At 68.3% G+C, this 20,397-nt stretch overlaps 4 protein-coding genes across 8 annotated transcripts; all 4 read right to left on the reverse strand.

Annotated features, from left to right (window-relative positions):
* Positions 1–88: 88 nt before the first annotated feature.
* On the reverse strand, positions 89–4,222 carry CKM (creatine kinase, M-type). The gene is made up of 8 exons (XM_054808108.1): positions 4,102–4,222; positions 3,080–3,278; positions 2,564–2,718; positions 2,046–2,178; positions 1,459–1,630; positions 925–1,048; positions 508–697; positions 89–332 (listed from the first exon to the last, which is right to left on the reverse strand). Exons 2-8 carry the CDS (start codon positions 3,270–3,272, stop codon positions 154–156), a joined length of 1,146 nt encoding a protein of 381 aa, XP_054664083.1. The 5' UTR covers positions 3,273–3,278; positions 4,102–4,222; the 3' UTR covers positions 89–153.
* A 1,274-nt stretch (positions 4,223–5,496) lies between these two features.
* ERCC2 (ERCC excision repair 2, TFIIH core complex helicase subunit) lies at positions 5,497–12,132 on the reverse strand. Of its 5 annotated transcripts, XR_008574511.1 has the most exons (24): positions 12,058–12,132; positions 11,598–11,697; positions 11,439–11,516; positions 11,298–11,360; positions 11,095–11,208; positions 10,887–11,003; positions 10,403–10,519; positions 10,187–10,310; positions 9,998–10,094; positions 9,762–9,895; positions 9,070–9,238; positions 8,763–8,881; positions 8,470–8,539; positions 8,303–8,372; positions 8,106–8,207; positions 7,969–8,032; positions 7,590–7,711; positions 7,412–7,504; positions 7,253–7,325; positions 7,049–7,119; positions 6,345–6,488; positions 6,086–6,229; positions 5,813–5,972; positions 5,607–5,717 (listed from the first exon to the last, which is right to left on the reverse strand). XR_008574511.1 is itself a non-coding variant. In XM_054808203.1 (23 exons), the coding sequence occupies exons 1-23, from the start codon at positions 12,060–12,062 to the stop codon at positions 5,880–5,882; spliced, it is 2,244 nt and encodes a 747-aa protein (XP_054664178.1). In that variant the 5' UTR covers positions 12,063–12,132; the 3' UTR covers positions 5,497–5,879. The 5 variants fall into 5 exon arrangements, 4 of the variants coding, with proteins under 4 accessions (XP_054664178.1, XP_054664177.1, XP_054664180.1 ...); XM_054808203.1 differs by having other exon boundaries at positions 5,497–5,933; XM_054808202.1 differs by having other exon boundaries at positions 5,497–5,972.
* A 588-nt stretch (positions 12,133–12,720) lies between these two features.
* DLL3 (delta like canonical Notch ligand 3) lies at positions 12,721–16,044 on the reverse strand. The gene is given in 10 exon segments (XM_054808160.1): positions 12,721–12,823; positions 12,915–12,993; positions 13,257–13,707; positions 13,791–14,274; positions 14,418–14,464; positions 14,545–14,772; positions 15,181–15,238; positions 15,362–15,421; positions 15,423–15,584; positions 15,975–16,044. Coding segments are annotated over 10 exon segments (1,626 nt in total). The 5' UTR covers positions 16,026–16,044; the 3' UTR covers positions 12,721–12,817.
* A 302-nt stretch (positions 16,045–16,346) lies between these two features.
* TIMM50 (translocase of inner mitochondrial membrane 50) lies at positions 16,347–20,106 on the reverse strand. The gene is made up of 11 exons (XM_054808127.1): positions 19,918–20,106; positions 19,233–19,398; positions 19,077–19,108; positions 18,422–18,443; positions 18,059–18,117; positions 17,646–17,765; positions 17,463–17,567; positions 17,250–17,348; positions 16,990–17,146; positions 16,814–16,920; positions 16,347–16,700 (listed from the first exon to the last, which is right to left on the reverse strand). The coding sequence occupies exons 1-11, from the start codon at positions 20,077–20,079 to the stop codon at positions 16,596–16,598; spliced, it is 1,134 nt and encodes a 377-aa protein (XP_054664102.1). The 5' UTR covers positions 20,080–20,106; the 3' UTR covers positions 16,347–16,595.
* Positions 20,107–20,397: the final 291 nt, after the last annotated feature.

The following is a 20,397-nucleotide window of genomic DNA, read 5'->3' on the forward strand; positions in this document are numbered from 1 at the left end:
CCCCCCCAGCACCGCTTGGGGGGCAGCAGGATCGCGCCGTCACCCCTCATGGGGCAACCCCCCCCCCCCAAGACACTCTGCTTCGCCGTGGGGCCCAGCAGCGTTTATTGAGGCTGATCTGGGGGGGGGTGTCTCAAGGGGGGCCCCCCCCCCTTATTTCTGGGCAGGGATCATGTCGTCGATGGGCTGGTTCTGCTCCAGCTTCTTCTCCATCTCCACCATCAGCTTCACCCCGTCCACCACCATCTGCACCTGCTCCACCTCCGAGAAGCCCAGGCGGTCGGCGTTGGAGATGTCAAAGACGGCGCCCACGGCTGCCGTGTCCACACCGCCTGGGGGGGGGGGGGGAAACGGGGTGGTTGGTACCCCACAGCACCCCATGGCGTCCCATGGCACCCCACGGCACCCACACCCGCCTGTGCCCTGTATCCCCAGTGTTCTTGTGCCCAAATTCCGCCTTTCGTGTCCCCACATCTCCCCCCATGTCCTGTCCCCCCCCATCCCCACCTGTGCCCCGCTTCTGGAGACGGAGACGCTTGAGGATCTCCTCGAACTTGGGGTGCTGGCTGAGCTTGGGCAGGCGGACGTGGACCCCCCCGCGCAGCCCCGTGCCCAGGTTGGAGGGGCAGGTCAGGATGTAGCCCAGGTGCTCGGTCCACATGAAGGGGTGCCCAGCCTTCTTGAAGATCTCCTCGATCTGCGGGGGCACACACACAACACATGGGGGGGCTGGGGTCCTGCCTGGACACCCCACTGCCCCCCGGACCCCGTGTCCCCAAGACCCGCCCCCCCATGTCCCCCAAGCCCTCTGTTGTCCCCGTATCTTCCAAAGCCCCCCATGTCCCCTGTGTCCCCACATGCCCCCCCATGACCCCACTGCCCCCCACATCTCCACTGCCCCCCACCCCCCCGGCTCTGCCCCACCTTCTTGAGGCCGACGCAGAAGCGCCTGAACACCTCCTTCATGTTGCCCCCCTTCTCCATGGAGATGACGCGGAGGTGGTCCTCCTCGTTCACCCACACCAGGAAGGTCTTGTTGTCATTGTGCCTGGGGGGGGACACACACGACACCCCCGGATTCACTGGGGGGGCCCCGAACTGCCTCCTTCAAGGTGGGACCCAACTATGTGGGTGCTCCCTGCACACCCCCCCCCCCCCCCCCCCGAGGTGGCACCCAGGTGGCTGAGGGGGGGTTCCTGAACTGCCCCCTCCCAGGTGGGACCCCAACATTTGGGTGACTCCAGGTGGAACCTTGATCTGTGGGTGCCCCCAGCACCCCTCCCAGCTGGGCTCCCCAATACGTGGGTGCCCCCAGCACCCTCCTGGATGGGACCCTGCTCCCTGGGTGCCCCCAGCACCCCTCCCAGCTGGGCTCCCCAATATGTGGGTGCCCCCAGCACCCTCCTGGATGGGACCCTGCTCCCTGGGTGCCCCCCCCCCCCCCCCAGGATGCCCCACCAGATGCCGCGGGCGTCGGGCCAGTCGCGGGCCATGCCCGAGGCCAGCAGCAGGGGCGAGACCGGCTTGTCGAAGAGGAAGTGGTCATCGATGAGCTGCTGCTGCTCCTGCTCCGTCATGGCCTTCAGCGGGTAGTACCGGCCCTTGAACTCCCCTTCCAGGCTGTTCAGGGCTGCGGGGGCGGGGTCAGGCCACGCCCACGCCCACGCCACGCCCTCCTCCCACCGGGACACGCCCATCGACCCCACCCGTGGCATCGTGCTACCTACTGCGGGCCTTGGCCACGCCCACCCAGTGCCAGGCTACGCCCACCTCAGCGCTAGACCACGCCCATCCCATCTACAGGCCACACCCACCCCAGGTCTAGGCCACGCCCATCTCAGCACTAGACCACACCCATCCCATCTATAGGCCACGCCCACCCCAGGCCACGCCCATTCCAGCTCTAGGCCCCACCCACACACCCAGCCCCACCCAAGCTTTGTCCCACCCTGTACCCACAGGCCACGCCCCCACCCTGCCCCGCCCACCGAGTTCCATCCCCTCTGCCAGGCCCCGCCCCCTTGCCACAGGCCCCGCCCCCTCACCGTTGACTGACAGCTTCTCGATGGCACGGCGCTCCCCCCGGCTGCAGTGGGGGGGCAGGGAGTAGCCCTTGATGCTGCGCCCCGTGCGCACCCGGCTGCTCAGCACGTACTTAGGGTCCAGGTCCTCCCCTCCCTGCCCAAGAAGGCAGCTGCAGCCTGGGGACCCCAAAACTCCCCCATCACCCCCCCCACCCCATGGCCCAGAAGGGACCCAATCCCCAGGAGCCTGGGGACACGCCCCCCCCCCCCCGTGTCTCCCCCACTGCCGGGCTCTTGCAGGGGGACCCCTGGGCACCCCAACACCCCCACCCCATGTATCCATAGCCCCATGGACCCCCAGCACTCTCTTCCCCCCCCCCCCCCCCCCCCGCCCCCAAACTCTGGGGGCACCCAGGCACCCCGAGCCTCCCATGCCCATCATCCTCCATGTCCCCAAAGGGTCCACGACCTCTCGACCCCACCCCCACCCCAAAACCCAGAAGGGGGACACCCCCCCCCACCCCGGGGGCACCCAGCACCTTGAGGTTCTCGTGGTTGAGGTCGGTGCGGTGTTTGTCAGTGGGTTTGTAGCCGCCGTGGCGGTCCTGGATCACTGGGTCGAAGAGGTCCTTGAAGACCTCGTAGGACTCCTCGTCCCCGGCCACGCAGCCCACCGTCATGATGAAGGGGTGGCCTGGTGGGGGGGGCACAAGGAGTCGGTACAGCGCCGGGGACACGGCACTTGGCACCGGCAATGGCAGCAGGAATGGGTATGGCACTGAGGACAGGACACTGGGCCCCCAGTATGGCACTGGGGACAAGGTACCATCTCCCAGTATGGCACTGGGGACTGGGATCAGGGCGCTGGGCATAGCACTGGGCACCCGGGATGGCACTGGGCATGGGGCACCATCTCCCAGTATGGGACTGGGACCAGGGCACTGGGCATAGCACTGGGCACCCGGGATGGCACTGGGGGCAGAACTCTGGCACTGGGGGAGGCCCAACCCCGGCTCGCCCCCCCCCCCCCCCCCCCGCCCCGTGCCGTCACCCACCGGGGTTGTCGACGCCGGTCTGGATGACGTCATCGAGGGTGAAGCCGCTGGGGGTCTCCTTGTCGCGCAGACGCTGGTAGAGCGCGGGGGTGAGGACCTTGGCCATGTGGTTGTTGTGCTTCGTCAGGTCCGGGAACTCCTCCTCGGCCGAGAAATTCAACTTGTGCTTGTTGTGGGTGCTGCTGAACGGCATGGTGGGCTGCGGGGGGGGACAACGACAATGGGGTGAGCATGGGTGGGCACCGGGAGGGCACGGCCCAGCCACGGGGCCACGGCACGGCCACGGGGCCACGGGGATGCACTAGGACCCGGGGGGGGCACTAGGACCCGGGGGGGCACTAGGACCCGGGGGGGCACTAGGACCCGGGGGGGGGCACTAGGACGGGGGGGGGCGGGCACTAGGACCCCGGGGGGTCTCTACCGATCCCGCCCCCGGGGGTGTGTGCACGCAAGGGGGCGTGGTTATAATGGGCCGTCCCATGGGCGGGGCTGTAGTGGGTGTGATGGGGTGGGGCCAGGCAGGGGGCGGGGCCTGACCCGGGAGGCGGGGCCTGACCCGGGAGGCGGGGCCTGACCCGGGAGGCGGGGCCTGACCCGGGAGGCGGGGCCTGACCCGGGAGGCGGGGCCAGGCCGGTCCGGTCCATGTTTGGCCGCGATGGGCCCGGGGCTATTTATAGCCCGGAGGGACCCGGGACCGGACCGGGGGCGTTTGACTGGACCGGGGGGGGGGGGGCGGGCACCGAGCTGCTCCGGGGCCCGAGGGGTCCGGCCTGGGACCGGGGGAGACCGGGGGGCCCCAGTCCAGTGGGTCCCGGTGGTCCCGGGGCTCCTGCGGCTCCTGCTCCCGCCCCATCCCGGGTGGGTCCCGGTGGTCCCGGGGCTCCCATCCCATCCCGGTGGGCACCGGGACGGCTCCGGTCCAACCCCGGTACCCGAGGCTCCGGTCCCAGTGTGGTCCCCGTGGCCCCGGGCAGTCCCGGGGGTGGGGGGGTGGGGGGTGTCCCCGTGAGTCCGGGGTTACCTTGAGTAGTGCGGGCGGACGGGTCGGGTCTGGCCGGTACCGGAGGAGCAGGCAGCGGGGAGCGGGGCCGGCACCGGCTTTTATCTCCCCCCCCGGCCCCGCCCGGCTCCCTCCGGGTCCCCCCCACCCACGGAGCCGCCCCCCCCCCACCCCCCACGGTGTCGGGTGTCCGGTGGGCGCCTGGCCCGGCACCTGCCAGCCCCGCTGCCACGGAGGGGTGCAGGGGGCTGCCGGGCCCCGGTACCCCCACCCCCCCACCCCCGTTACACCGGGGGCACCCCTCATTACACCAGGACACACCCCCCACCCCCCTCCCCCACTACACTGGGGGCACCTTGTTACACCGGGAACCCCCCTCCCCCCCCCCCGTTACACCGGGACCCCCATTTTGCTTCACCGGGTGCACTGGGCACCCCCTCGTTCCACACGCCCCCCCGGGGCACCTTGCACACCCCCACTTCCCCCCCCCGCCCCCGTTGCACATTGCTGCCCGCAGCTGGTGGCACGTTGCACGTCGTTGCACACTGAACGTTGCATGCGGCATGCTGCACGCCGCTGCACACCAAATATTGTATGTTGCACGTGGCGTGCTTCGCGCTGCGCCTTGCACGTTGTTGCACGTTGTTGCATGCCGCCTGGGACGCTGCAGCAGAGCAGCACCCTGCGCCCACCCATGGGTGCTGCGGCCTTGGCTGACCTTGACCTCCAGTCACCCTCCTGGGGCCTGGCTGCAACTGGGAGCACTGGGAGCAACTGGGCCCCCCGCTCCAATCACCGCCAGGACCTTGGGGGGGGGGGGGTGCGTGAGTGCTGCTGGCCCCCTCCCGGCACAGGGGTCAGGGTGGGGGGGCACCCATGGGTGGGTGACCCGGGCGGATCCGCTGGATCAGGGCAATTCAAGCCAAACTCCCACCCCGTGCCCGCCCCCCACCAGCTATTTTTAGGACGGATCTGGTTACCCAGCAGGATCTGGTGTCGGCATGGGGGGACCCCAGCAGGGGATGCAGGACGGGCGGCAGGGACGCCGCAGTGGCACCCATGGGTGACGGCTTTGTGCAACTCCCCCCCCGCCCCGACCCCCCAAACCACCCACCAGCACCTCTGGGGAAACTGAGGCATGGAGGGGGAACGCACCCCAGGAGGCGGGGGGGGGCACAGCAGAGCCCCTCTGCACCCCCCTATAGCTCTGGGGGTGCCCCACAGAGCCAGGGGGACCCCATGAGCTTTGGGGCCAGACAGACCCTGGGGTGGGGGGGTGACCTTGGCCATGGGGGTCTCCAGGACATGGGCGCTCCATTATTGGGTTCCCGTGTCCCTGCCCCCCCCCCTCCCCCGGTAAATTTCGGGTTCCCCAGGCACAGCAGCGGCGAATAAGGGGGTGCACATCATGGGTTGGGGGGGGGGGTGTGTGTCCTGCTTTATTGGGAGGGGGCATACAAAAAGAAAAGGGGAGTTGGGGGGGGTTCCTGCACGGGGGGGGGCCAGCACACACCCCCCACTTCCCCCCCCCCCCCCGATCGGTGGATCTGGGGACTGCTCCAAGGGAGGGGGGCTGCTCCAAGCATCTGGGGGGATCCGGATCCCACTTTGAGCTGGGGGGGCGGCTCTGGATCCCACTGTGGGGCAGGGGGTGTGTGTCTGCATCCTGCTCTGAGCCTCTGTGAGGGATCTAGACCCCACCATGAGCACGTGGGGGGGATCTGGATCCCACCTTGAGCAGATGGGGAGGATCCGGATCCCTCTCCGAGCACGTGGGGGTGTCGCCGGGTGTGGAGGGCTCAGACCTGCTGTGCGATCTGCTCGATCCGCTGCAGAACCTCCTGCGACTGCAGCTGCTCCAGCGTCAGCAGGGACAGCCCCAGCTGATCCTCCTGCGCCGCCACGGGGTGAACTCGGGGTGTGTGTGGGGGATCCCCCAGCTCCGGCGAGCGTGGGAAAGGGGGTTCCGGGGTGTTTTTTTGCGGGGGGGAGGGGGTTCCTTTACCTGGTGGAAGGGCTGAGCCATCTGGCGCAGGAAGAACTTGGCGACTTGCACGGCTTCGTCTACCGTCAGGTTGAGGTTGGCGTCAGTGATGCGTTCCTGGATCCACCGCGGCAGCTTCCCGCGCTTGTCCGCCCGGGCGAAACGCTTGGGGGGGGGGGCAAAAAGGGAGACGTGTGTGTGTGGGGTGTCCATCCCGCAGCCCCCCCCAAAATCTCTGTGCGCACACACCCCCCCCCCCCCAGCTCATGCCGGACCCCACTTTGTCGGCGAAGACCATGAGGCCGTAGTCGGTTTTGCCGCGCAGGGCTCGGCCGACGCACTGGGCAGCGTGGCGCATGGCGTCGAAGGTGAGGAAGTCGTTCTCCCGGATCTGGAACTGGTCCCGGAGGTATTCCAGCCTGGCCTGGGCGGGGGGGGGGGGCATGTCCTGAGTGTCCCGTGGGGGGGACACACACGCTGTGAGGGTCCCATGGGGAGCCCGGCCTGGCCGTGGGGTGCCCCACTGTGGCCCCAGGGTGCCCACTGTGCCCCATGGGTGCCCCATGGTGCTGCTTGGGTGCCCCGCTGTGCCCCAAGGATACCCATTGTGTCCCTATGGGTGCCCCACAGTGCCCCAGTGTGCCCACTGTGCCCCATGGGTGGCCCTGCCGTGTCCCCAGGGTGCCCCACTGCATCCCACGGTGCCTTGCTGTGCCCCATGGGTGCACCATGGTGCTGCTTGGGTGCCCCGCTGCGCCCCCAAGGATACGCACTGTGTCCCTAAGGTGCCCCACTGTGTGCCCAGGGTGCCCCACTGTGCCCCACAGGTGCCCCACTGTGGCCCTGGAACACCCCATCACGTCCCCAGAGTGCCCGCAGCATCCCCGGGGTGCCTGGCCGTGCCACGGGGTGCCCCCAGGGTGCCCTGCTGTCCCCACGGGTGCCCCCCCAGGTCCCCATGGATCCCCACGGGTCCCCACTCACCTTCAGGATGCGGCTCTGGGTGTAGACGTAGGGCACCCCGAACATGACGACGGCTCTGCCGTAGTGGTGCACTGGGTGTGTGTGGGGGGAGGCAAAACAGGGGGCACTCAGGGTGCTTTGGCACCCGCCACCACATCCCCCCCAGTGCCACCGCGCCCCCCCCCCCCCCATGCCACCGTGTCCCTGAGCTGCACCATCCCTCACCGAAATCGATGCCTTCCGACACTTTGCCGCGAGCCACGGAGAGCAGGATGGCGCCCCGGCCGTTCTCGCAGGCCTGCCAAAAATCCACCACGTCACGCAGGAACTGGGCGTGGGGGTGACACCAGTGACACCCCGGGGTGCTGCCACCCCCCCCCCCACCTCCTGGTACTTCTCCAGGGCCACACTGGTCTCGGCGCCGTCCTGCGTCTCGATGAAGATGAGTTTGTTCCGCTGGATGTTCTCCAGAATGCCCTGGATGGGGGTCAGGGGACGCCGTGGGGACATTGGGGGACATGAGGGGACACGGGGGGACACAGGGGGACACGGGGGTCCGTACCTGCTCGTACCAGGAGGCCACGATGTTCTCCATGTACTGGTAGCTGGTGAAGAAGGCGACGATGCCGTCGGGGACCACGGCCGACAGCTCCAGCAGCAGGTTCCCGTAGTTGCGGATGACGGCTGGGGGGGTGGGGGGGTGTCAGCGTGGCGTGGGGGGGCTGTGGAGCGCCCCCGGCCACTCAAAGTCCCCTCTGGATCCTGAATGTCACCGTCACCCCCCACCTGATGTCCCACTGGCCACACGGCTGTCCTGGGCTGGGGTTTCCCTCCCAGCCCCATCACCCTGTGTCCCCCCCCAGCCCCATCACCCCGTGTCCCCCCCCAGCCCCATAACCCCATCCCTGTGCCCCCCCCAGCCCCATCACCGCGTCCCCCACCGATGTCCTCGCGGGTCTCAAACTTGGAGCTGATGGCCACCTGGTCGTTGCCACGACCCACGATCTGCAAGGGAGGGGACACTAGTGACACGGGGGGGTCCCCGACATTCCCCCCACCCCATGTCCCCCCCCCTCACCATGGGGCAGAGGCAGGTCCGGGCCAGTGTCATGGTGAAGGTCGCCATGGTGACGGGGCGGAAATCCAAGATTTTGGGGTAAATGTCCAACGGGGAGAGAGTCTGGGGGACACAGACACACACATGGGGTCACCCCCATGGGCCCTGGAGAGGGACACACGGGGGGGCCACACGGACACGGTGCGGGGGGGCCTCACCCCTGACGTGATGATGACGGACTGGAAGCGCTCGAAGACGGGTTTGATGGCGATGGAGGCGTCCATGCAGCTGCGGGGGACACACACACGCGTGTGGGGTGATACTGCCACTGCCTGCCCCCCCATGTCCGTCCGTCCCCCCGCGTGTGCGTGGCCCCCACACACACCTGAAGTGCAGGATGGGGTTGGCGATGGTGGGGGTCCGGTCGTCGAAGGGCTCGATGATGATGGTGAAACCTTGGGAGGGTGGGTGGATTTAGGGGGGGTCGGCACCCAGCACCCCCCCCCCCCAAAACAGGACGCACCCTGCCCCACCCACCCACCCCGAGTGGGCTTAGAGACCCATGGGTGCCAACCCCCACTCCGCGGGGGGGCTCACAGACCCTTTCCCCCCAAAACCCAAGAAAAAAGAGGGTGCTCAGGGGCTGCCCCCCCATTTTCTTGGCACGGGGGGGCCCACCCTTAGCGTAGGTGCTGACGAGGGTGGCGAAGTCGGCGACGAGGGTGATGGCGGAGAAGTCGCCCACGTCCGCGATCTCCAGCGTCCGCAGCAGCGACCGCAGCCGCTCGGCGCAGAACCTGGGGGAGGGGGAGAAATCACCCATGGAGGGGGGGGCGTGAAATCACTTGTGGGGGGGAAAAGATCACTTGGGGGGTGGAAAAATCACTTGGGGGGGATACAGCGCCCTGGGGGGACACAGGACACATGACTTCTGGGGGGTGAATTTTTTTTTGGGGTGCCCCCCCCCCCCGAAAAACAAACTCACCGCAGGGGCTTGCGCTCGATGCAGACCTTCTCGTAGAGGTCCTTGAGGAAGGCGGGGGGGCTCTCCTGCACCACACGCGGCCCCCGCACCCGCGCCCGCAGGTAAGCCACCAGCCGCTTCAGGAAGCCCACGAAGTGCTCGGCCGTCCGGATGCTGCCGGGAACCGCCTCTGGTTTGGGGGGGGACAGCGGAGATGGGGGGGCTTGGATGGGGGAGACCCTGATATTGTTCATCCCCCCCCCCGCCCCGACCTATTAATGGGACCCCCTGGGGTGTCTGTGTATGGCTGGAGGGGAAATTGGGGGGGTTAGAGGGGGTTGGGGGCACCTGAAAGGGTTTGGGGGGGGGCTCTGCACCCCAAAAAAGGGGATCGCGGACCCCCCCATGCTCAGCTAGGGTGGAAATTGAGGGGTACCAAAGTCTGGTGTGGGGCTGGGGGCACCCCAAAGTGCTCAGAGTGGGGGGGGTGTCTCCTCCCCCCAAAAAGGAGGCTGGGCCCCCCCCCCCAACCTCCCCCAGGCTGGAAATTTGGGGGGGGGGTGTGCTACCACGACCCCGAGAACCCCGAAACTCCTTTTCCTCACACCAACGCCCCCCCCCCCCAACAAACTCCCCCAGCCCGGTAAAACGAACAACCCCATGGGGCTCCCCAAAAGCAGGGTGCCCCCCCAACCCCCCCCACCACCACCCACCGCGCAGGATCTCGTCCGGCAGCACCGGGTTGGCGAGGTAGAGGTCGGTCTCCCGCGCCACGCCGGCGTCCCGCAGCCCCTCCACCAACCGCCGGTATTCCTCCGTCAGCCGCCGCGCGTCCGTCTCCTTAATCCTAAAAAATATTTTTTGGGGGGGGGGAAGGGTCACGAAAAAAAAAAAAGGGGGGGAGCGGACAGAAGGAGAGGGGGTGTAAGAAGATGGGGGGGGCGCTGACTTTTGGATGGTGGATTGGAGCGTGGCGACGTTGGCCTGGCAGCGGTCGAGGGTGCGGCGTGTGATGTTCACCCCCATGGAGTCGATGCAGACGTTGTCTATGGAATAAAAATGATGTCACGCCCTCCGCCCCGTGTGCGTGACGCCGTAAAATTTAAAAAAAAAAAGGGATTTTGGGGGGGGTGCTGACCGATGTTGTGCGCTTCATCAAAAACCACCACCGATTTTTTAGCCAGTTCTTTGGAAACTAAGTCGGCGATTTTGGGGTCCAGCAGGTAGTGGTAGCTGTAAACCACGATGTTGGCGTGGAGGATCTGCATTTTGGGGGGGGGATACACACATAAATTTGGGGGCGTTTTGGGATAAAGGAGCCCCCAGGGTTGGTTTTTGGGGGGTACCCCCGTACCGAGTAGCGGGCGAGGAAGTAGGGGCACCAGCCGTGGCGGCGGCCGTACGCCTTCAGCTCGTCCAGGTTGTAGACGCCGTAGGGGAGGGGCGCCTCACGCCCGTGGGTGTCGAAGTCCTGGGGGGCACCCAGGGGTGTGGGGGGGTCGGGGGCACCCCAGGGTGCTCAAGGGCCAGGGAGGGAATGGGGGGCACCCCAGGGTGCCAGGAGCTGTTGGGGGCACCCAGGAGCTTGCAGGAGACTGGGGAGGATCGGGGGGACCCCTGGGTGCCCATCAGGGGATGGGGGGGGACCAGGGGGGATCTGGGGGACCCCTGGGTGTCTGTCAGGGGATGGGGGGGTTCGGGGGGACCCCTGGGCGCCCATCAGGGGATTGGGAGGGATCAGGAGGGATCCCTGGGCGCCCATCAGGGGATTGGGGGGGATCTGGGGGACCCCTGAGCACCCATCAGGGCATCGGGGGGGATCGGGGGGGATCCCTCACCTCGAAGAAGCGGCAGGCGGGCAGAGATCCGTCACGCTGGTGCTGCGCCCGCACGTAGGAGGCCGTCAGGCTGAGGCACCGGCTGTCCACCTCCTTCCCGAAGCGCAGCAAGGACACCTGCACCCCCACGGTCACTGCATTGTCCCCCCCCACCCAGGGGATCCCCCAGATCCCCACCCCGGTGGATCCCACCCGATCCCCTGCCCACCTCCGGGTGGATGCAGAGGTTCTTCCTGGAGCTCAGCGCCAGCCCCAGGAATGGCACCTTCTCCCCCAGCTCCTTCTCATAGAAATCCATCAGCTTCCGCAGCTCCTCGATCACCTGTGGCGGCAGTGGCGGATCCCTCGGGATCCCCTCTGGGATCTGTTCTCCCCCGCCCCCCGCACCTTTCCCCCAGCTTCTCGTCCCACCTTCTCGATCTCTGGCACTGTGCGGGAGCAGTAGATGAGTTTGGTGACGTCCAGCGGCCGGGCCTGCAGAAAGGAAATGATGGGAGGATCCACAGGGCTGGGATCTGCTGGGATCCGCTGGGATCGTGCGCTGGCGCTCACCCGCTGATAGGCGATGATGAGCGACAGCAGTGACACCGTCTTCCCGGTCCCCGAGGGCATCTCCAGGACGCCGTGACCCTGCCGAGAGCAGCGGCGTCACGTCCCCGGGGGCGGGTGGGTGGATCCCAGCCCGTCGGGGATCACTGGATCCCGCCAAACCTTGGCATCCAAGGTCCTCTTGAGCTCCAGCATGTAGGAGAACTGCTCAGGGTAGATGTAGTCATAGGGGAAGTAGACCAGGAGGCCGTCGATGTTCAGCCTGCGGAGGGAACGGGGAAAGGAGGATTCCCGCAAGGGATCCTGCCAGATCCCAGCCCGGCGGGGAGCTCAGCACCAGCCCGATCCCTCCCGGCCCTGGGATCGGGGTGCCCCGGCCCACCCGTGCCGTCCCCGCTGCTCTCGGCAGGTCGGATCAGTGGGATCCGGTGTGTGTGTGGGTGTCACGGGGGTCCGGGGAGCCCCTGCAGGGATCCGCTCTGCGAAAAAGGCTGCCAAGGATCATCAGGGATCCCGGCCCTCCCGTGGGCCCAGCACCCCCACGGGTTCCCCGCGCTCCCGGCCCTCCCGTGGTCGCCCCCCCCGCCCCGATCCCGGGACCCCCCCCGCCCCCCCCGCTCACTTCATGGCTCCCGCCGCTTCCACACGCCGCCGGCTCCGAGGCGGCCCCGCCCCCTCCAGTCCCCACCTCGGTCCGCTCCGCCCTCCCATTGGCCGACGCCCTCCCCTCGCCCCTTCCCATTGGCCGACGCCCTCGTTTACGGCGCGGTAAGGGGAGTGGCCTCGCCGGCAGGGGGCGGGAAGAGCGGTAGGTTGAGAAAGCAATCGACCGCCGAGCGCCCAGGGGCAGCGAGTTGAGCGCCGAGTCATGGAGCGGGCGGCTCCCCGTGTCGGGACCGTGTCAACCCCACGGGCGTGTCACACAGCCCCCCCCCCACGATCCGCAGTGGGGTGTCCCCCTGTCCCGTGCCCCCCCCCCCAGATTGTGGTGCATTCCCACCCGTGTCACCCCGTGGTCCTGAGTGGTGCATCCTCGCCCGTGTCCCCCACCCACTGTCCCCAGTGGGGTGTCCCCACCCGTGTCCCCACCCCGGTCCGGAGCAGCGTGTCACCTCCCGCTCCCATACAGCGTCCCCCCACCCGTGTTGCGCCCCCACCCCATTCCAAACCAGGGTGTCCCCACTCATGTCACCCTCTCTGGTCCTGAGTGGGGTGTCCCCACTCGTGTGTGTGTCCCCCCCACGTGGGTGCCGGATTCTGGGGACACAGCGGCACGGACAGACGTCTCAAAGAGCTTTATAGCACAGACACACACACCCCCAACCCACTGTGGGGCCCCAGACTCGAGTGGGGGGGTCCTGAGTGGGTCTGTCACCGCTGGGTCACACCTGGGGGGAGGGCAGGAAGAAGAGAAATGGGGGAGTTAAAGGGGGGGGACACGGACACGGGAGGGTGTGGGGGGGTCGCGGGGGGGCTCACCCGGGTGGCGGAGGCACGGGGGGGCCGCCGCTCCCTCCCCGGGGGGGTCGTGCCGGGGGGCTCCGCTGGGGGGCTGCTGCTGGGGAAAAAAACCCCCCGTGGGACCCCCCAAAATCAGCCTCTGTGTGTCGTCCCCCCTCAAAAATCCACACCCCCCCCCAAATCTCACCAAAACCCCTGTGGGACCCCCCAAACATCACCTCAAAAGCCCGTGGGACCTCCCAAAACCAGCCTGTGTGTCATTCCCCCCCCCTCAAATCTTACCAAAAAAGCCCAAGACCCCCAAAAATCCACCCCCCACCCCAAATCTCACTGAAAAAGCCTGTGTTCCCCCCCCCTCACCTCTCCCCCGGCAGCCGCCGCCTGCGCCGCACCGCCAGCGCCAGCCCCACGCCGGGAGCCAGCAGGACGAGGGGGAGGGCGCAGGCCAGGGCGAGGGGGGGGGACACGAGGAGGCGTCGGGGTGCCGGGGGGGGTCCCCCGATTTCTTCCTCGCACCGGGACCCCATAAATCCAGGGGGGCAGGCGCAAACGTGGCCAGAAAAATGGGTGTAGCACGTGGCACCGTGCAGGCAGGGGCCGGAGGCGCAAGCGTCGGCGCGGCGTCGGCAATCGGCGCCGGCGTAACCGAGGGTGCAGGAGCAGGTGAAGGAGTTGGCGCCGTCCTGGCACGTGCCGCCGTTGGCGCAAGGGTTCGGGGTACAGTCGTCAGCGTTGCGTTCGCACCGGCGCCCCGAAAAACCGGGGCGGCATTTGCAAACGGCGCCGCGACCCAAATCGCGGCACTGACCGCCTGTGCCGGGGGAGATGGCTGTCAGCGGCGCCGAAATGGCGCCAAATCGCACCGGGAGGGACAGAGCGGGGTGACACGCTCACCGTGCAGGCAGAGGTGGTCGGCGCAGCGGTCGGCGCGGCGTTCGCAGTTGGAGCCGCGGAAGCCGGGCGGGCAACGGCACGTGTAACCAGCGCCGGGAGCCGGTGCCGGGGCGCAGGCGCCGCCGTTGAAACAGGGACCGAGGGCGCACGGTGACGGCGGCACCTCAGGGAGAAGCTCCGGCATCGCCAAGCGTCCCGCAGGCGGGAGCGACGCCGATGGCGCTTCAGGGGCCAGCGCTGCCGGTGCCACTGGCGATTTTGGGGGTGCTGCTGCTGCCGGTGCTTCCAGGGCCACCAGCAGCGCTGCCGGTGCCACAGCCGGTGCTGCTGCCAGTGTGTCCAGGGTCACCAGCGGTGCTGCCGGTGCCGCTGCCGGTGCCGCTGCCGGTGCTGCCGGTGCCGCCGGTGCTGCTGGAGCTGCTGCCGGTGCCGGAGCCGCTGCCGGTTGCCGTCCCGGTCCGGGGGTGTCACAGCCCCGGTGACCCTGCGCAGGCAGAGCCATTGCCGGGACAGTGAGGATGGGCCCCCCCCGCCACCACCCCGGTGTGCCCAGAAGCACCAGGGGGGGTCCCCGGGGTGGGGGGTGTCCCCGTGGGTGGGGGTGTCTCCAGGGGGGTCCCCACTCACCACGCTGCTGTCGGCGCTGGGGGGGGCGCAGGCTTCCTGGCACCCACCTGGGGGGGAGATGGCGGGGAGGGGGTCAGGGGCACCCCCAAAGCCAGGGGGCCCCCCAGGAAAAGTTGGGGGTACTCACGGCGGGCACAGCAGTGGGGCCAGCAGCGTCGGGGGGGGCGGCAGGTGGAGGGGCTGCAGCGTCGGGGGCAGGGGGGGCAGCGGGGGGCGCAGCGGGGGCCGCGGGAGGGGGGGCGGCAGCGCAGGCGGGTGCCAAAGCGCAGGCCTCCCCCAGCCCCCCCCCGCCAGGGACCCCCCGGGGAGAGGTGCTGCCGGGCCACCGCGCGCCCCAAGAGCCGGTCCTGGGGGCCTGGGGCAGCCGTCAGCACCGAACCCCACCCCAACCCCGCTGCTCCCCCCCCCAAAACCCCCACCCCCCCCCCGCTGACCCCCTAAACCCCAATTCACCCCCCCCAAAACCCCCCAGGCCCCCAGCTGCCCCCCCCACTGCTATTTGTCCCCCATTCTCCCCCCACACTTACCCCTCCACCCCCCCCAAAATACCCAGGGCCCCCATTCGTCCCCCCAGGACCCCAATTTGCCCCCCCCAAGACCCCCATTTGCCCCCCAACCCTAATTCACTCCCCCAAAAACCCCCCAGACCCCACAGCTATCCCCCCCCGCTATTTGTCTCTCATTTCCCCCCTCCTTATCCCTCAGCCACCCCCCAAAAATACCCAGGACCCCCATTTGCCCCCCCAAATCCCCCCCCACTCACCCCCAGAGCCTTTGGCCTCCTCCAGCCGCCACGACTCAACAACGAGTGAGACTGTGCCCTGGGGGGGAGGGTGTAAAAATTTGGGCGGGGGGGGGAACACTCCTGGTCCCTTGGGGGTCCCGGGATAATTGGGGGGGGGGTGTGGGGTGTGGTGTGTTTGCAGCTGGAGGGGGGGGCTCACCGGCCAGGGGAAGGCGAAGGGCAGGCGGAGGATGCGGGGGGCCCCCGGGGTGGGGGGGGGGTCCGGGGGGGCTGTGGGCAACCCCCAAGCTGCAGCCGACCCCCCCAGGGGGGCGCAGACAGAGGCGAAAGATGAGGCGACAGGAGGGGGGGCCCCCGCACGCTCCCCCTGGGCCCCCCCGTGCCGACAGCACCCGCAGCTCCAGCACCCCGGCCGGCTGCACCTGCAGGTGGGCATCAGCGACCCGACCCCCCCCCCCCCCTCCGAGCCCCTAGAGCTCAGCACCCCAAAATATCCCTCAGGGCCCCCCCTGCTACCCAAATATCCCCCAAAACACCCCCCCCAGCACCCCAAAACGGCCCCTTAGGAGCCTCCCCAGCACCCCCAAGGACCCCCCCAATCAACCCGCAGCCCCCCCACCTCTACACCCCCCCCTGCCCCGAGACCCCCCCAATATCCCAACAACCCCCCCCGGAATGTCCCCCCCCCCCGGGGACCACAAAGGGACACCTGAAGCACCCCAGGACCTCCCTGACCCCCCCAAAAATCACCAAGACCCACCCCCAGCCCCCTAAGACCCCCCCCATCCCCCCCTCCCGGGGGCCCGGCTCACCGGTGGGGGGCAGAGGAGGGGGAGGAGGGCGCCCAGCAGCAGCACAGCCATGGCCGGTACCCCGGGGTGCGGGGGGGGGGCCGATCCGGAGAGGGGGGGGTCCGGGGGGGGTGGTGTGTGGGTGTCCCACCTGCTCCCGGTGCTCAGCAGGGTCTGAGCCCACCGCCCCCCCCCCGACCACTTTAAGGGGCTCGCCCCGCCCCCGCTCCCAACCACGCCCCCTTTCCACAGGCTCCGCCCCAAAAGGGCCACAGCCCCCTCCCCAAAGGCGGATCCAGCCCCACAGCCCCCCCCCAAAATGACCCAGATCTGACACAGCAGCAGGGAGGGGGGGTCCCCGTCCCCCCCCAAGCAGCACAGTGCACCCACAGCTCCACGTCACCCTTTATTCACCCCCGCTGGGGTCACATGTCCCCCCCCACCCAAAAACCCCAAACCCCCCCAAAATTGGGGGGAGGGGGCCTGCACCCGGTTCCCCCCCTTCCCGCCATGGAGCCGCCCGACTGCGTTGTCCAGGTGACGCGGCACTGGTGAACGGCAGCGTGTGTGTCACACCCCCCCACCCCCCGGCGAGTTGTGCTGCTGACATCACGGCGCCACCCTGCTGACATCACGTTGACATCACTGCTGCTTAGACCGCGGCCAGATACGTCCGGCCAAGGCGCCCAGGAAAAGCCCCGTCGGTTTCTTCCCCTGTGCCAGCTCGGCCAAGCGCTGCTGCTCCTCCTGCACCGCCCCGATTCGGGGTGAAAAACAGCCATTACGGGCAATCAGGACGCTGCCATCCCCGCCCCCGCCTCGTCACATCATTTCTCATCACCCAGCGTCGCGTCCCTCACCTCCTCCAACTGCGTCCGACGGCGTTTAAAAGCCGCCAGCGGATCCTCCTCCAACGCGTAATTCTCCAGCACCGTCCGGACGTCCTCCACGCCGCTGAGGGCGATGGCTGTGGGGCCAGATGGGTTATAGAGGGGGGGCGGACAAAATGGAGGGGTCGAGGAGGGGTTCTACTCACTTTTGAGGAATGCGGTGAGGTCATAGAGTGCGCGGTCCTCGGAGCTGCCATCCCACCGAGGCAGCGCCAGCCCGTTGTAGGGCTGGAGGCAAAACGCTTCTCTGCGGCAGTCCACCACCACAACCTTCGCCGGGTCTCTGTTGAGGCAGGAAATGTCCTGGGGGGGGGACATGGAAAAAAAGGGGCTGGCGGAGGGTGGGTGGGGGTCACCGAAGTGACCTCGTGTCCCTTCCGCACGTCCCCGTCCCCCCGCCGCCAACCTTGACGTGTCGCCCGTCCATGTAACGCGTGGCGTCACGGAAGAGGCGGTAGGAGATGAAGCCGTGGGGATCTACGCTGTCGATGAGGGGGAAAGCGGTCTGGGAGGGGGGAGTGAAACAAAAAAGGGGAGGGGGTGTAAGAGGGTGGGGGACACCCTTGGGTGGCCCTGTCACCCTTCAGGGTGTGTGTCCCCCCCCAGATCTGGGACCCACCATGCCGGTTTCGGAGGTAAAGACGACGATTTCGTAGAGAGGCGCGAGCTGCTGGAGGAAGCTCTCGATGCCTGGCCGCTTCTTGAAACGCCAACCGGTGACGAGCTGGGGGGGGGAAATGTCACGGGTGGAGGGGTGACAGGTTACGGGGGGGGGACACGGGAAACTCGGGGGGATGCTCACCGACCACTCGGGGTGCAGCAGGACGTCGGTGAGCTCGATGACGAGGGTGTAGGGGGGCTGGTAGTAGGGTTCGCGCAGGGGGTCTGGCAGCAGTTTGGGGCTGGTAGGTTCAATGATCATCTAAAAAAAGGGGGGGACACACATGGGGACACACACGCACAAGGGCTGGAGGGTGAGGATGAAGCCCCCGCCCCGCCCCCCCAAAGTGTGGGGACCCCCAAAAGAGGGATGTGGCTCCTCAGCACCGGCCTCAGGTCACCCGAGAGGGGACGAGGATCCAAACCATCCTCAAAACGTCCCCAAATGTCCCTGGGAGGGTTAAAAACCTGGGATGGGAACGGCCCCCCCCCTTGTCAGACAAAAAGCCCCCCCCAAAAAGGGCAGTTTCCCCCCCAAAACGGGTCCCTACGCACCTGCCTGTAGTCCTTGAAGTATTTGTAGGTCCTGCGGAGCTGCTGGATGCCCACGGGGTCTGCGGAGCCGGTGGGGGTGATGGTCACCCGGGGTCCCCAAGGTGGGGGGGACAACCCCCCCCCCGCACCCCCCCACCCCTGGCAGGATAAAGACCAAAATTCCTCCCCAAAAAACCCCCTTTTGGGTAACAATGGGGTGTTAAAAACATCGTAAAAACCTCTGCTGCGACACCGAAGTGTCAAATGGCCCCGGGGGGGGTGGTGTGACACGTGTGTGTGTGTGTGTGTGTGCGTGTCCCGTCCCCGTCCCCCCCCCCCCGCAGTGGCTCTCACCTCCCTCCCCCCCGCGGGGGTGTCACTCACCGCCATCGAACTCATCGGGGATCTGCGGGGAGAAGGGGGAGGCGGAGGGTTAAGACGGGGATAGCGAGGACTGCTGTGACATCGGAGGGGCCGCAGTGACATCGGAGGGGCCGCAGGGGGGCCAGGGGGAAGGGACACGCGAGGTGCCAAGGACAATTCGCAGGTAGGTGATGCCGTTTGCTTCTGCCAATTGTCCCATCACCCCACCGGTGTCATTTTCACCCACTCGGCACACCCCCCTCCCCGATTCTGTCACCCTGTTTGATGTCACCGCATGTCCCCTCCCCGGCCGGACGCCGGAGCCGGAGCCTCGCGGGATAATTCGCACCTCTCCCTCTTGCGCGGCACATCAAAAACCTGGCTCAACACCTCACAAATTCTCCAAAAAAAGGGATTTTGGGTGAGAAAAACGCCCCCCCCCCCCCGGGGTGTGACGAGGACCATCAGGCCCTTTGGGGACACATCGCCCCCCTCAGGGACACGGGGGGGTGCCCCCACCCCATAAAAAGCCCCCCAAATAAGGGAAAAAAAATGGTGAAAAGGGACTGATGGAGAGAGGGGAAAGGTGCTAAGCCCCCACGCTGTCCCCAAACGTCCAGGAGAGGACATCAGCACAGCCCCCCCCCCAAAAAAAAAAAGAGGGGGACACCCTCACCTTGGCGCCGTGCTCGTCCACCGCGTTGCTGCCTGCGGGAGGGGGAGAGCGGAGATGAGGAGGGACACACACACACACACACGAACACACGACACCGCGGTGGCACCAGGAGGGGACGCGTGCCTGTGAGGCGCCAGTGACGCGCCGGGGACTCACCGAAGATGTAGACGAGCACCACGCCGGTGCCGGCGCCCAGCAGCCCGGCCACACGCAGGGCCAAGCGTCGAGCAGCCGCCATCCGTTCCCGTCGCCGTCGCTCTTCTTCCTCCTTCTCCTCCTCCTCCTCGGAGCCAGGGGCACGTCCCAGGGGTCCCTCTGCTGCCTGCGGGGTTGAGGGGGACATGGGAGACACACGGGTGACAGTGAGGCTGTGGGGATGAGGCGGGGGGGTGGCTGAGGGGCCTGGGGACACCCGGGGAGCCTCTGGAACGCCCAGGGATGCTTGGGGACACCCGGGGAGCCCCAGGAGCTTTTGGGGACCCCCAGAGACAGCCGGGAAGGCCCAGGACCCCTTGGGAACCCCCCCTTGGGGATGTCTGAGGGTGGCCAGGGACACCCAGGGAGCCCCAGAGACACGCAGGGGGGTCCTGGGGGCGGCCAAGGATGAGCGGGACCCCCGTGGAGCCCCAGGGCCGGCCTGGGAAGAGGCCGGGGACAGTCACAGACCCCCGGGGAGGCCCGGGATCACCCCCAGCAAGGACAGGGCCGGCCGTGGAGCCCTGCGCTGGGACACCCGTGGACACCCACCCGTGGAGTTCCGTTACCCCCCCGCGGGGCCTTCACCGCCCCCCTCAGGCCCAGCCCTAGGTCCGACCCTGCCCGCTACGGCTCCAACCCCCACCTGGTGCCGCCGCAACCGCTCCCGCAGCACCGCCTCGGTACCGGCGGTACCGCTGGAGGCCCGGCCCAGCACGGCCCGGGCCCGGCGGGCTCCCAGGGCGGAGCGGGCCCCACAGGCCGCGGCCACCGCCACCGCCCGCCCGGCCGCTACCGCCGCCGCCATCTTCCCGCACCGCGCGCCCTACGGCGCAAGCGCGGCCGCAGCGGCCAATCCCCTTCCCGCGCCTCCAGCCAATGAGCAACGGCGTGGCTAGAGTAAGGGGCGGAGGCAAGACGCAGAGGGCGGGGCGGGAGGGTCGAGGACCAATGGCGGCGCGGCTTCTGACCAATAGCTGCCGAGGACGGGAGGAGCCGGCGGCGAGAGAGCCAATCAGAGGAGGAGGCAGCGGAGGGGGCGGAACACGTGCTGAGCCCCCCTTCGCCCCCCTCCAGGACTGGGGGGTCCCGGTTTAACACCCCACGCCCCCCACGGGGGTCCCGG

The sequence above is a fragment of the Grus americana genome, chromosome 34 (assembly GCF_028858705.1).
Source record: "Grus americana isolate bGruAme1 chromosome 34, bGruAme1.mat, whole genome shotgun sequence".
Lineage (NCBI taxonomy): Eukaryota > Metazoa > Chordata > Aves > Gruiformes > Gruidae > Grus > Grus americana.